The sequence below is a fragment of the Bidens hawaiensis genome, unplaced genomic scaffold (genome assembly GCF_021521415.1).
Source record: "Bidens hawaiensis isolate Kalapana, Puna unplaced genomic scaffold, B.hawaiensis_p1.1 tig00068931_1, whole genome shotgun sequence".
NCBI lineage: Eukaryota > Viridiplantae > Streptophyta > Magnoliopsida > Asterales > Asteraceae > Bidens > Bidens hawaiensis.
The window spans coordinates 35,632-49,856 of NW_027502165.1; the positions used below are offsets into that span (position 1 = coordinate 35,632).

At 36.3% G+C, this 14,225-nt stretch overlaps 1 protein-coding gene and 1 pseudogene across 2 annotated transcripts; both read left to right on the forward strand.

Moving 5' to 3' along the window:
- Nucleotides 1–1,948: 1,948 nt before the first annotated feature.
- Nucleotides 1,949–4,695, forward strand: LOC143605305 (rhamnogalacturonan I rhamnosyltransferase 1-like). Its single transcript, XM_077081466.1, has 8 exons — nt 1,949–2,529; nt 2,643–2,710; nt 2,796–2,884; nt 2,968–3,133; nt 3,231–3,520; nt 3,602–3,806; nt 3,888–4,045; nt 4,133–4,695. The coding sequence occupies exons 1-8, from the start codon at nt 2,190–2,192 to the stop codon at nt 4,383–4,385; spliced, it is 1,569 nt and encodes a 522-aa protein (XP_076937581.1). The 5' UTR covers nt 1,949–2,189; the 3' UTR covers nt 4,386–4,695.
- Nucleotides 4,696–5,807: 1,112 nt separating this feature from the next.
- Nucleotides 5,808–11,008, forward strand: LOC143605308 (protein ENHANCER OF LHP1 1-like; annotated as a pseudogene). Its single transcript, XR_013148500.1, has 10 exons — nt 5,808–6,090; nt 6,694–7,772; nt 8,552–8,728; nt 8,818–9,257; nt 9,327–9,382; nt 9,467–9,569; nt 9,676–9,792; nt 9,922–10,048; nt 10,287–10,417; nt 10,499–11,008. The product of XR_013148500.1 is annotated as a protein ENHANCER OF LHP1 1-like (transcript).
- The last annotated feature ends 3,217 nt before the right edge of the window (nt 11,009–14,225 follow it).

Genomic DNA, 14,225 nt, shown 5'->3' on the forward strand with positions numbered 1-14,225 from the left:
ACGTATTATTAAAAAAACAAGTAATTATTTAAACAAACACACATTAATTAAAAAAACACATTAATATATAAAAAAAATTAAAGTACTAAAAAATTAAAAAAACACATTAATTAAAAAAAATTAAAAAAACACATTAACATTATTCTTATTCTTCGGCTTCGTCTTCTTCGATCAACCTCTTCCGGATACGTTCCTTTTGTTTTTCCATCAGCATTTGGTCGACCGGATTTAGGTGGCTGAAGTCTCTTGCAAGGAAGTCCAAATCTCTCATTCTTTTTTTTTCCTTTTTGTCAACAGAGACCACCTCCAGGGTTTTGTTGAATTTATTGAGGGATTCAACAAGATCGTTGATGTTTACGGCTTCCCCCTCAGCCGGTTTTTTCCCCCTGGCGTCCCTTCCCAATGGCCGCCTCCTCGGCGGTGAAGACGTTTCCTCCCCCGCAACGTTTAGGTCGAATCCAACCCGGCAATCCGACCCGTCCGTTGTGCTGTACGCTCCAGACGAACTAGTTTTAGTCCGTTTCGGCCCTACTTCCGCATCAAGGTCCGGCGCCACCAGCTCAACCCACTTGGCACACCTTCTCAACCTCTCCCACAACTTTACACCGTCCCACGTCTTCACCGCCCCATACCTCCGCAGGCACTCCTGCTTCCACTCTTCGACAGTGAAATTATAGACCGCCAAATCGTCACTGCCACTTGGTCTCATACGACCGGCGTTCCTGTTGAACAGATTAGTAAACAAGCCGACAAATTTTCTAATTTCGGTCCACCGACCCGAAATCATATCGGGATTCCGCTCTGTACTCCCAACGAGCGAATAGAACGTCTCCCTAACCTTTGTCCAAAAGACCTTGCTCTTTTGGTAGTCGGCTGCAAAATTATGTAAATAAATTTGTAAGCCATTTAACTTTTTTATTTAACTTTTTATTTACAATCATTTTTAAAAACGTTAAAACAATTACCGCAACGCCGATCCTCAGAAATGGCTATCCAAGCCCGACACAGGGCTTCCTTCTCATCCGATGACCACGGAGTGATTTTCCGTTTCGCCCTTCCGGTCGAAGCCGAACCCGACCCGTCCGTTGCAAGTTGTTTTTTCCGGTGGACGCGTCTTCTTTGTCCCGCAGCTTCACCTTCTGGTTCCGGTTCTTGTGTCTCCGGAACTACAAAGTTAGGAGACGGTTGCATGTTGGATGGTTGAAAGCCGGATGATTGTTGCGACCCCGAATAAAACATCGGTTGTTCCGGTGCCGACCATAAATCGTCGTAAGGGTAATCTGAATCTAGGTTTGGGTACCAATTTCCAGACATGTTTTTAAAAAAAGGTTTCGAAGATAGGGTGATTTTGGGTTTTGGGTGTGGTGTGTGATATTCGTTTTGGTTGTAGTATGTGAGAATGGTTGTGTTTGATATGTATTGTGATATATGTATTGTGATATATATAGATGATTTTGTTAAAAAAAAAAAAATATTTTTATTCATTATTAAAGCCTTCCAACGGCTCTTTCCCATTTCCCACAGCCACTCACGCGCGCGAGCCTCCTGGCGCCTGCCTCGTTTTCCGCTCTCGCGCCCCTCTCGCGCCCCTCTCGCGCCCCGGTGGTGTGGCTCTCGCGCCCCGGGGCGCTATCGAAGTCCCTCACGCGCCCTGACTAGCGCTCCGCACCCCTCAGCCTAATTAACAAGTTTGATAAAAAAACAATTAACATATCTTTAAACTAGTTTATTAAATTGTACAGACTTCAATGGTATATAAGTTGACATAGATCCTTTCCACCCACTGATATCATTACAAAGCTACACGTTGCAAACGCCTGTGTCTTCCCATTCACCGGCCACCGACAGTTCCTATTTCCGGCAACCTCTTTCCGCCATAACCAGCACCACTTAATTTCGATTTTCCCTTATTATTATTATTATTAAATTAAAAGATATGATAAGACACGCTACAATACCTCCTAAAAGCTAGAGATTTTGTGGTGTCTAAATGATAGGGATAACGATACAGCATTTTACCCACAATCAATTTCGCCTATAAACCTGCAAATTCTGCTTCTTTTTTGGTTGACTAGTCTGCCGTTAAAACCCATAACTAATCCATCCGGATCCTTGATCCATTTTGTTACGCCGACAATTTATTTCAAGATCTTAGGGTTTTGAGATTAATAATAATAATAATAATAATAATGTGTAAGGTGGATAATAACAATAATAATAATAAGAGGAGGAGGTTTGCAATTGGGGCAATGGGGTTGAGGAAATTGGGGGAAATACGGGTCGAGAAGCTGCGGAATTCGATGGCGAACGCGAAGTCTCCCAAGATGAAGATGATGGTCATTCGGGCCGTCAGTACCGTCTTGTTGTGGACTTGTGTGGTGCAGTTGACTGCTTTTGGTGGCACTTGGGGTCCTAGGGTTTTGAAAGGCTTGCCTTCATGCTTTACTCAAGATCCTCATTCGACCGCTGCAGCTGCGTTGGATCTTAAGTTGTTGCCTGCTGTTCCTGCAAGAGTTCTTCCACCAAAGAGTTAGTTGTTTTTTAATTATTTATAGTTACAGTGATGGTTATTTAGATCAATCAAGCAATTTAATTTAGATTTTATATGATTATGGTATTTAAATTGATTAATGATTGTGTAGGGGTTTACAAGAACAATGGTTACTTAGTGGTTTCATGTAATGGAGGACTCAATCAAATGCGATCCGCTGTAAGTGTTATTATCTTTTTATCTGGAGCTCACAACTTTGTTATGTAAATTACCGTTTTTATTTAACGGTTTCTTCGTTGTGTAGATTTGTGATATGGTCTCGATTGCTAGATATTTAAATGTTACTCTTATAGTTCCTGAGCTGGATAAAACTTCATTTTGGGCTGATCCAAGGTATGCTGATGTTTTCGTATCTTGATACTTGTTAAAGTTTATGGATTTTGATTTTTCTGATTGGTATGATTAATGAATTACAGTGATTTTGAGGATATTTTTGATGTTGATCATTTCATTACGTCCTTGAGAGATGAAGTCCGGATACTTAAACAGCTTCCACCGAGGCTTAAAAAGAGAGTTGAGTTAGGACTTGTGCATACCATGGCTCCCGTTAGCTGGTCTGATATTTCTTACTATCATAACCAGGTATTGTTTAGTGTTTATATTCTTTGTTTAGTTATAAAATGTTTCTGTATATATGTGTGCGTTGTAATTATGGTTATGATTTTGGGAATGAATGCAGATTCTTCCTCTGATTCAGAAATACAAAGTTGTGCATTTAAACAGAACCGATGCTCGTCTTGCCAATAACGGTCAACCCCTTGACCTTCAAAAACTTAGGTGTCGAGTAAATTTCAATGCTTTGAGATTCACTAGTCAAATTGAAGAATTAGGTAGACGTGTTGTTAATCTTTTGAGACAAAACGGGCCCTTTTTAGTGCTTCATCTCAGATATGAAATGGACATGTTAGCATTTTCTGGTTGTACACAAGGATGCAATGCTGAAGAGGTTGAAGAGTTGACCAGAATGAGGTTTGACTTTCCTACATCAGCAGTTTTAGAAACGGAAAACGTTTTCCCCATTTGGATGTTTGACTCGTTTTCTGTATGCAGGTATGCTTACCCCTGGTGGAAGGAAAAGATAATAAACTCTGATTTGAAACGAAAAGACGGGTTATGCCCCTTGACTCCTGAAGAAACCGCTCTTACACTTAGAGCGCTGGATATTGACCGTGACATCCAGATTTATATTGCTGCTGGTGAAATATACGGTGGAAAAAGGAGATTGGATAGTCTTGCAAACGCCTACCCGAAACTGGTTAGTACAACGTTATATATACGCGTGCGCGTGTGTTTATGTACATATATCTTTATTTCTCAAAGATTTATCTTTTAACAGGTACGGAAGGAGACTCTGTTAGGGGCGGATGACCTTCAGTATTTTCAAAATCACTCGTCACAAATGGCAGCATTGGATTATCTTGTGTCACTAGAGAGTGATATTTTTGTACCCACATATGATGGAAACATGGCCAAAGTTGTAGAAGGCCATCGTAGGTAAGCCGTTATTAATTTGCTATAACTTTTTAATGGTTGCCTATTTTGTTATTAACATTAATTAATAATTATTATAATCTTTTTCAGATTTTTGGGTTTCAAAAAGACAATACAGTTGGACAGGAGGGTTTTGGCTGAACTAATAGACAAATATACAAGCGGGTCGTTGAGTTGGGAGGAATTCTCAAGTGCGGTTAAGGATAAACACGCGCAGCGTATGGGGAGCCCTAGGAAAAGATTGGTTGTTCCAGATAAACCCAAAGAAGAAGATTACTTTTATGCAAATCCAGAAGAATGCTTGCAGCCGTTAGAGGATGACGAACTTGTGAACGCTCTGTGATTAAGGATTTGCGGTTAGTTTGGCGCGTTGGACTATGAATTTTCAAGATTATGATTCTTGATCCTTGACCTTGTCGGTGTACAATGAGTGTTTGTTAAAAATACGAGGACGCAGGCCGACAAGAATGTTTTCACGACCGTTATTAGTGTCTTGTTACTTTTATTTCGTGTGTAGAAAATCGTGTTGAGATCGCAGGGTTGTTCAATACTAGTGATATGTACACAGAGAGGAGTTGAAACTCGAAATCGTAGGGTGTTTTTGCTGGTGCTCCAATTTTTTTAATTTTATTAATATTGTTAGTATTATTTAATGTCCATTGTGGCATTTGAGTGTATGGTATGCAAGGTGTAGGTTTTGTTATAATAATAACATAATTTTTGTTTAATATGCTGTTAAGAATGATTGATATTGGTATTTTGGATTAGCTCCCTGCTAATTCACTGCTTATAATATTATTTGATTTTGCTATTAAAAGAAAAACGTGGGCATTAGTCATTAGTCATTAGGGGAGTACCAAATGATAGCATTTTTGGAATGATAGAAAACCAGAAATCCACTCATATGTCATTGGGCTGACTCTTTTTACATGATGTGATGTTGTTTGGCCTAAATTTCAACTTACCTAACAATTTACAGGATCTTTGTTCACTAAATATATCATAACATTTTAACAATATTCAACATTTTGACAAATTCTGATTCCTTTGACAAATTATAATTTGATAAAATATAAATTTTGTAAATCGAACACCCAGACAAGAACCAATTATTAAAACATTAACAAGAATGGTTTTTAACATATGAATGACTCATATGAATGATTTTGAAAACTCATCCCAAAACATTAACTCAACCCTCTTCGATTTTCTTTATGTTTCCCTTTCTTCGCGTAGTAGACACCAAGTGTTATAATGAGCCAAAGAGGTAAACAACTCTGGTGTCCCCTATCCGATTAAAATCAAATTATTGTAGCCGATTAAAATCAAATTATTGTAGCAACACCGTAGTTTAGATCACATATATGGTAAATTGTTTATTTCCGTGCAACTAGACGGGGTTAACGATTTGGACATAATTGGCAAGAAGTGATATACCTTAACGGTTCAGTGGCACAAAACAAAGGTTTTAGATGAAAGTCGAATAATTCACCTCACCTCATGGACGATCTTGGGTTTTTGGCACTTTACTCTCTGTCCAAACCAAAACAAAGTTCTCATAGTGATGCATTTATATAATTTACCAAAATTAATAACAAAAGTAACACAACAAGTTACAGTATCCAAGCCCAATCACCGGAAACAGGCCCAGTTCAATGGTGAAATAAAATTCCCGCCATTTTCGAAACCCTAGTTGACACTTGACAATATTCACAATAGACAATAATAGTACTGGTAAGCCAATTGTAAGTCCCCAAACAAAATATCAGCCATGAAGATCAGATCAATGAAGCTGCGAGAAGCTCACAAGAATGAGGACGGTGTGAGCTCCTACTGTACGGTACTGTGGGACCGCACCGCCGAGCACATCGTTACCGCCTCGTCTTCCGATCTATCCATTTCAATCCAAGACGCTCTGTTACCGTCAGTTCCTCCAAAGTCTCTTCGTAATCATAAAGACGGTGTCACGGCGTTGGCTCTGAGCCCTAATTCCACGTGTCTAGCTTCCGGATCTAGTGACCGATCCGTCAAACTATACAAGTTCCCTGGTAAATATATATATATATGTTACTTTATGTAATCAATTAGTTAGGTTTAGATTATATTGTTACTAAGGCTGTTGTTTGCTATATTATGAGTTTTGGAGGTGTTGATGGCTTGTAATAATAATAATGTACTTTCACTAGTTTTGTTATTTGTAATTTACGGATGGGCAATTGCTTACAAATATTTGTTTTTTCATATTTTCTGTATTGATACCATTTGGTTTTGGTATTTTTAATGGTACCGGTAGTAACAGGTGCTGAATTAAATAAACTGGTATGGTTTTTGTTTATAGTTACACTGGTATTCTTATTTATATAGGTTATAATTATTCTTTTATTTTTTTAGTTGTACTTGTAAATGTGTTCTGATCCCGGGAGTTCTGCAACTGAAAATGTATATAACCTGTTAAACTTATACTTATGTAACATGTAATTGAGTAGCAGAAACCTTTAGATGATGATTAATTGATTGTACGTAAATTAGTACACTTGTGAAGATTACTTGTTACATGACTAATTTATTCTGCATGAGCACTGATGTCATGTGTCAAAAAGGAATATTTTGTATTTGATCTAATTTGAAGCGTTTAAATTGTTTTTTACCAGGAGGCGATTTTGAGTCCAATATTAGCAGATTTACACTACCAATTCGTGTTTTATCCTTCAATAGACAGGGTACACTGTTGGCAGCTGGTGGTGATGATGATGGTATTAAACTCATTAACACAATAGACGGTTCAATTGCTAGGGTTTTGAAATCACACCGTGGGTCCATCACAGGCATAGCTTTTGATCCAAAAAGCGAGTTCTTAGCTTCTGTTGATTCAGTTGGAACTGTTATTATCTGGGAGCTCCAATCCGGTACAACAATCCATACCCTTAAAAACATTGCTCCCAGCACTTCCTCTGACTTTTCAACCCTAACTGCAATTGGCTGGGGTCCAGATGGTGAAATGCTAGCGGTTTCTGGTTTGAAAAACGATGTGGTTATGTATGATAGAGACACCGCTGAAAAACTCTTCACATTAAGAGGTGACCACACGGAACCTGTTTGTTTCTTGAGTTGGTCACTTAATGGAAAGTATGTTGCGACATCTGGATTGGATAAACAAGTTTTGATTTGGGATGTTGTTAAGAAACAAGACATTGAAAGACAGAAGTTTGATGAGTTAATATGTTGTATGGCATGGAAGCCACATGGGAACGCGTTAGCTGTTATTGATGTTATGGGAAAGTATGGTGTTTGGGACTCGGTTATACCATCGTCCATGAAGTCTCCTACCGAAGGACTTCCTGATTTAACTTCACAAAAGAGTGATGGTTTATTATTATTTGACGAGGAAGAACACGAGCCGAGTGTATCTGGCAGTTTAAGTGATGATGGCGAAGATAGCCTTGCTGGTTCTGAACCAGTTAACAGGAAACGGTTAAGACCGTTTAAATACGATGAAGATTCAGAGGATGATATGCAAATTGAATCTTACAAAAAGCCTTATGTTTCTGGCAAGGAAAGTGTGAAAAAGCGTGCCACGTCAGCAGGTCCGGTGGCTGTCGCGGGTCCAGTAATGCAGGAAGCTTTTCAGTCGGGTTGTACTCCTGTACAGCCCGGTAAAAGGCGGTTTTTATGTTATAATATGCTTGGAACTATAACCTCAATGAAGCATGATGAATACTCCCATATAGAGGTATTATTATCTTTTCAAATAAAAAATTTTGGTCATATATTTTCATGAAATGTACACATATACCAACTATTAGAGGTATGCATGGGTTTGTTTGGGTTTTTAAAAAAGTTTGGTTTCAGTTTTTATGGTTTTTGGTTTTCACATTTGGTTCATTTTTTGCCATTTGTGCTTGAAAATTTTTGGGCTGAAAAAATGGTACGGAATAATGCATTGATATTTAAGTTAAAAATAAATCATATGGTAAAAAAATGAAAGTGTTATTAGCATCTTTTATTTTCTCCATATTATTAAACAAGTCTTCTAGTTCAGTCTTTTGGTTGCCCATAATCGACACCAAGCTGTAAAGTTTGTTTGTTTTTTTGGTTGTTTGGTTTGGCTGACTATCTCCAACAACCAAAAAAGCGAACCGCACAACTGAAAAATCCGATTTGTTATCAAAAAGGAATTTGACTATCTTTTATTTTTCCAAAATTGGTTCATAATCAACTGTGAACCTTAAAATTTGTTTTTTAGTTAGGTTGGGTTTTTTAGGTTTTCAAAAATACAAAACTGAAACCAAACCAGAGAATTTGGTTTTTTTGGTGTGTTTGGTTCGCTTCCTCTCTTTTAAGTAAATACAAAACCAACCGTAAAATTCGGTTATCAGAAAATACAAAACGAAACCAAATTGTAAAAGTCAGTTTTAGTATGGTTTGATTATTTTGTTTGGTTATGTTGGTTAGTTTTATTTTGATTCATATAACCTCTTTCCGCTCACACCTGTTATTTATGGCATGCAGATCGATTTTCATGACACTGGCAGTGGGCCTCGAGTGCCTGCCATGACAGATCATTTTGGTTTCACTATGGCTTCCTTGAATGAAAATGGAAGTGTGTTTGCAAATCCATGCAAAGGCGAGAAAAACATGAGCACCCTCATGTACCGCCCTTTCAAAAGCTGGGCAAATAATAGCGAGGTTTGTTAGCTTCTGTTATTTTTTTACTTTAAGTTATAGTTTACCAGTTTTGAAATACTTAAATTATGTTACGTGATACATGTATTCAGTGGTATATGCGATTTGAAGAAGAAGAGGTAAGAGCTGTAGCACTTGGATCTTCTTGGGTTGCTGCTGTTACAAGCTTAAATTTTCTTCGTATTTTCACCGAGGGAGGTTTACAGGTATTCTTTTTTTAATCTTATTATATGTTCAGTTTGTTTTAGTACTCTTATAATACTATTATACTGAAATTGATTATTATTTGTAGAGGCACGTTGTTTCGCTTGATGGACCAGTAGTGACTGCGTCAGGCTTTCGTGATGAACTTGTGGTTGTCACACATTGTTCGCCTGCTCTTCCATCTAATGATCAGATGCTAAAGTTTGAGGTCTTTAATGTTGTTAATGGAACCGTACCTATCAAAGGGAGGTTGCCTTTGACTCCTGGTTCGTGTTTGACCTGGCTTGGTTATAGTGAAGAAGGTCATCTAAGTTCGTTTGACTCCATGGTATGCCTTGATTTAATTTATTCACATATATAGTTATAGAAAAGTAAGAAACTTGATTTAAATGTCCAGGGTGTTCTTCGTGTGTTTACTAATCAATACGGAGGCAGATGGGTCCCGCTCTTCAGGTAAACATTACTTGAATATAGTTAAGAGTTACTTAGAAATGGTTTTTTTATATAATTATAATTATTTAATATCTAATTATGCAGTGCCAGTAAGTTGAAGAAGAAAGATGAAAACTATTGGGTTGTTGGATTGAACTCAAGCAAGCTGTTTTGCATTCTATGCAAATCTCCTGATAAATTCCCACAGGTAGTATCAACTATCCACATGATATCAACATGTTTCATGTGTGTTTTTTTGTTGTTTTCTTGTCAATTTGTCTTTTGAAACTAACATTGTGTTCTTTGTTATTCAGGCTGTTCCAAAACCAGTTCTTACCCTGTTAGATCTTGCAGTCCCTCTTGCATCATCAGATTTAGGAGCCGAAAATCTTGAAAATGAGTTCATTCTCAGTAACATGCATCTTTCTCAGGTAAAGTTGCTTTAATTTTTGTATGTTTCTTGATCAAATAATGTGAAAATGACTTTTTTGGGTATTTTCGTTGGTTCTAAATGATATGATGCGTGTTTACATATCTATTACAACTGGGATTTTTAATAGATTCAACAAAGGATTCAAGAAACAGAAGCACTGGGTCAGGATGCCACGTCACTCGATGACGAGGCGCTTGAGTCAGAAGCAGCTTTGGATAGATCCATCTTGAGGCTCATTGCATCCTGCTGTACTGGTTAGCTCTATTTCCCTGTTCCAAAAAAATATATTAACACTCATCTATAACTGGTAAAATAAACTCCCATCTAATTTCTCAAACTTAAGGACCAAACTTGCAATAAGGTCATACGACAAGGACCATCTTAGTAATCAACTAGAGTAACAATATTAAATAAAAATGATACTTTTGAAAAACCATCTAGAATTGTAAACAAGATTACAAAGCTTATGGTTTCCATGATGTTTTGTATCAGGGGATAAACTTGTGAGGGCTATAGAACTCGTTAAACTTCTTTCAATGGAGAAATCCGTTGGAGGTGCAATAAAGCTTGTGACAGCAATGAAGCTACCAAATTTGGCAGAAAGGTTTAACGCCATATTGGAGGTAATCAATTAATTACATGACACAAACATGCACATTTCAATATTATTAGTATTAATCACAACCATTGTTTTGTTTTTACAGGAAAGATTGCTTAAACAAGAAGCCAAAGAGACACTTATTAAAGAAACAACAGAACCAAAGACTGCTGATGCTGATATTCGCAAAACGTTTACAGCATCAGAAATCTTTAAGGCTCCAGAACCGGTGAAGAAAAAGAAGACCGAAGAGCCAGCTAAGGTTGAGAATGTGCCAGAACCGAAATCTGATATTAAAGGTCAACTGTCAACGCCTTCTTTAGCGAAGAAGGATGCAGAGCCATCTAAGGTTGTGAAACCGAAATCTGGTAATATATCTGAAAATAACGGTTTAGCGAAGACAAAGATTGGTGAGGTGAAACAAGCAGAGGGTCAACGGTCAGCTAACCCATTTGCAAAATCCTCAAATAATCAACAAAAAACTTCGGTGTTTGGCTCTCTTAAAAATTTGAATAAGAATGAGGGTGCAAGTAATAAATAAGTCATGGAGTAAGAGTTAGAATCGAGTTGTTTGCATTTGTATATACAAAACTTCTGTTACAATGGTTTCCCTGTATTAGTAGTCTTTAAAGTGTTATGGTTTCCTTGGTATGAATCTGTTTTGAGATGGATAATATTTGTTTCGTGCTGGTAATAGTTATTTTTACATGGATTGTTTTTATGTGCGACCATTGCTTGGTTAATATTTGGCTTTTGCGATAGGCTAGATCGTGATTTTTGGCGTGCTTTTTTTCTTGTTTAATAAGTGATGTATATTTGTAGAATGAAAAGAAAGAACAGGCTCCTAGAGTGTTGATTTAGGTTTTAACACGTGTCATCTATGTTGGTATGGTTCATATGTAATCGATTTTTACTGGTGTCTAAACACTTTCTACTCTACATCTATTTAAACCCGCAACCACTTGGTTGAAGACAAAATACACTCATATACCAGGGGTGCAATTAGACAAAATACACCAAAAGTTCCAAATAGACAAATAGTTATAGAAATTCAATCACAATATTTTATAAATTCAACAGAGACAAACGAGTTTAAACGCTACCAAAAAAAAACCATGTTTACAAACATAAATCAATTTAAGCCAACATATTTCAAATTTAGACAAAATATCCAAAGTTTATGCAAATATGATCCATATTTAAATGAAAATAACATACACTGATTTTTCACCGTAGTGGCGAGTGCCCTTTGCATTTCACACGTAAATGACTCATTCATCTCGACATTTTCAGAGCAATGCAAATCGTCAAACTCCGAGAAGTTCTGAATAAGCTGTATGGAGAGATCAAAATCGCTGGAAGTTGATTTTCAGTGATCTCTACTTTTTATCCTCCAAGCCCTTGTGATCATGATCCTTATATCATTCACTTTTAACAAGTGATGATATCAAGAAGGCAAAATGCTTTTGATCTTGGTAACACCGTAAAAATCTTATAATACGGATTATGCTAGAGGTGGCAAGACGGGTTGATTGAGTAAAGTAAATAGATAACAACAATCTGTTAACTGGGATATTATTGGCATATCTTTTGTATTTAAATGTATTTATTAGTTTGTTAGAAATGGATTATGTATTCCGTAGTTAGCTCCTTAAATCACTCACCTCATTGTATCTATTTATTCATTGGTATTATTGTAAAGATAATTAACATAGAATATAGTTTCTTTCACAATCAGCTAGCATAAAACAGGATCATGAAGTGATGCCTTGTAAGTTCCAATCAACGGTGACTTAATTGACCAATCCACTGCCAAATTCTGACTAGACGTCTGATATGCAGCGCTTAACACATGATCTGCATAAACCATCCTAGAAACCGCAAAATCCCATGAATCTTTGGCCAAATCATAGCTAAGCTCAAATGTAGTCAACCCTCCATGAACAAAAGTGTACTTCAACTTGCAAGTTCCTGAACCAAGAATATAATAAACAGATACTTTGTTGTCTGAATCAATCGTGAGTGTCCCATCAAGAATAATTTTATGTATATAAAGAGACTCCTAATCATGTGTATAGACAGAATTTTGTATATGAATCACCTAACTTGTTCAAAACACTGAAATCTAGATTCATAAGTACACCACAATGCACATGGTATATATTTACAAACAACAATATATGTAGGCAAAATTACCTCTCAAGCATGATCACAAGTGTTAAGGCCATTAGGCCAAAATATTTAACAAAAAAGTAGTTGGTCGAAATTTAAAGAGTAAACCAATGCATCAATCATTTACTTATATAAGAAGTAGATTAGTGGTGTAATAGCATAGGTTTGTAGGGTAAAGTTAAAATACAAAGGTTGACAAAAATAAGAAGTGTGAAAATGATTTGTGACAACACAAAAACCCTTTAAAAATAAATTTAAAAAAAATAATAAAAAAATCATAACTCAAAAATTAAATAAAAAACGAAAAAAATTAAAAAATAAAAAAACTAAAATGTTTCCGCCATCATTCCCATTAAAAAAATATATAAAAAATACGAAAAAAATATAAAAAAATGACGAAAAGACACAATGACGAAAATATATAAAAGACACAATTATAACTAAAAAAAGACACCATAGATCACAAAACATAACACAATGCTGAACAAAATATAGCACAATGTTGAGTAATATATCACAATATAAAGAAAAAATGACACAGTTTCAAGAAAAAAGACACAATCAATGACGAAAACAAACTCAAAACACAATTATAAATAAAAAGACACAATGACTTTTTTCAATCACCATTGTGTTTCTTTTTAGAACGAGAAAAATGATGGAATCATTTTTGTGTTTTTACTTTTTTCGTTTTTTTTATCAAAGTTTTAGTTATGATTTTTTTATTAATATTTTTTGAGGTTTTTGTGTGTCTAGAATCCTTCTCATCTTTCTCATTTGTGTTCCACTTTGTAAAATAACTTGACCCAAGGTTTGTAGTCATATATAGGACTTCAGATTAATTAGTCATGAAAGTGAAAAAAGCAACTAGGAAAGTGTTTACCCCAAACCCATGTTCGACTAGGCTCGAGCTCGATTTTTATTTACGGGAGCTATAGATTGACTTGTTTCGAGCTCCTTTTTAAAGCTCGGGCTTGGGCTCGTTTATTAAACAAACCTAATTTACGGCTCAAGCTCGTGCTCTCAGGCTTGTATAAGCTCCTCTAAATTCGAGTTTTTAACGGGCCGGATTGACTCATTTGCATCCCTAAATTCGAGTTTCATTGTCATCCCTAATTAGACACTACTTTGTAGCCTAGATCCAAATCGTAACTATCTAGAACTGAAATGATGCCATGCCAGTGTAAACTGTAATATCCGGATCGATCCATGCTATCTTGGTCTGATTCTCGCATCTTGTATATGCCCATTTGGTTCCAGTTGATGTCTGAGTCAGGTCGGGAGATCCCGTGTTGACCCGATACACAATTCTAGTCCCACTCCGGTCCAAGTTGGGTTAAGTTCGTTCTATTTTGTGAAGAACATGTACTTTTGTCTTCTCACCGAAAGTTAATAGTCTAGCTTGCTCTTAAAAATTGAAACAACTAGAGGTTGCTTATGGTAAAACCTCGGCTTAAAAGTCACATATGAACATGAAAAATATACAGAAACATATTATGCTAGTCATGAAATCTAAAGATCAAGGAACATTAAAAACCTAGTTTCAATAAACTAACAAATAACAAGAAAATGATAAAAGATTATAATAGCTACAAGTAACAAGCCTACAACAGATAATACATTATAGAGATATTACGATTACGAAGACATAATAAAGTTAA

Coding starts and splice junctions, on each gene's coding strand:
- LOC143605305 (XM_077081466.1), top strand. CDS start 2,190: ATGTGTAAGGTGGATAATAACAATAATAATAATAAGAGGAGGAGGTTT. Junction 2,530..2,642: donor AAGAGTTCTTCCACCAAAGA/GTTAGTTGTTTT, acceptor ATGATTGTGTAG/GGGTTTACAAGAACAATGGT. Junction 3,807..3,887: donor CAAACGCCTACCCGAAACTG/GTTAGTACAACG, acceptor ATCTTTTAACAG/GTACGGAAGGAGACTCTGTT.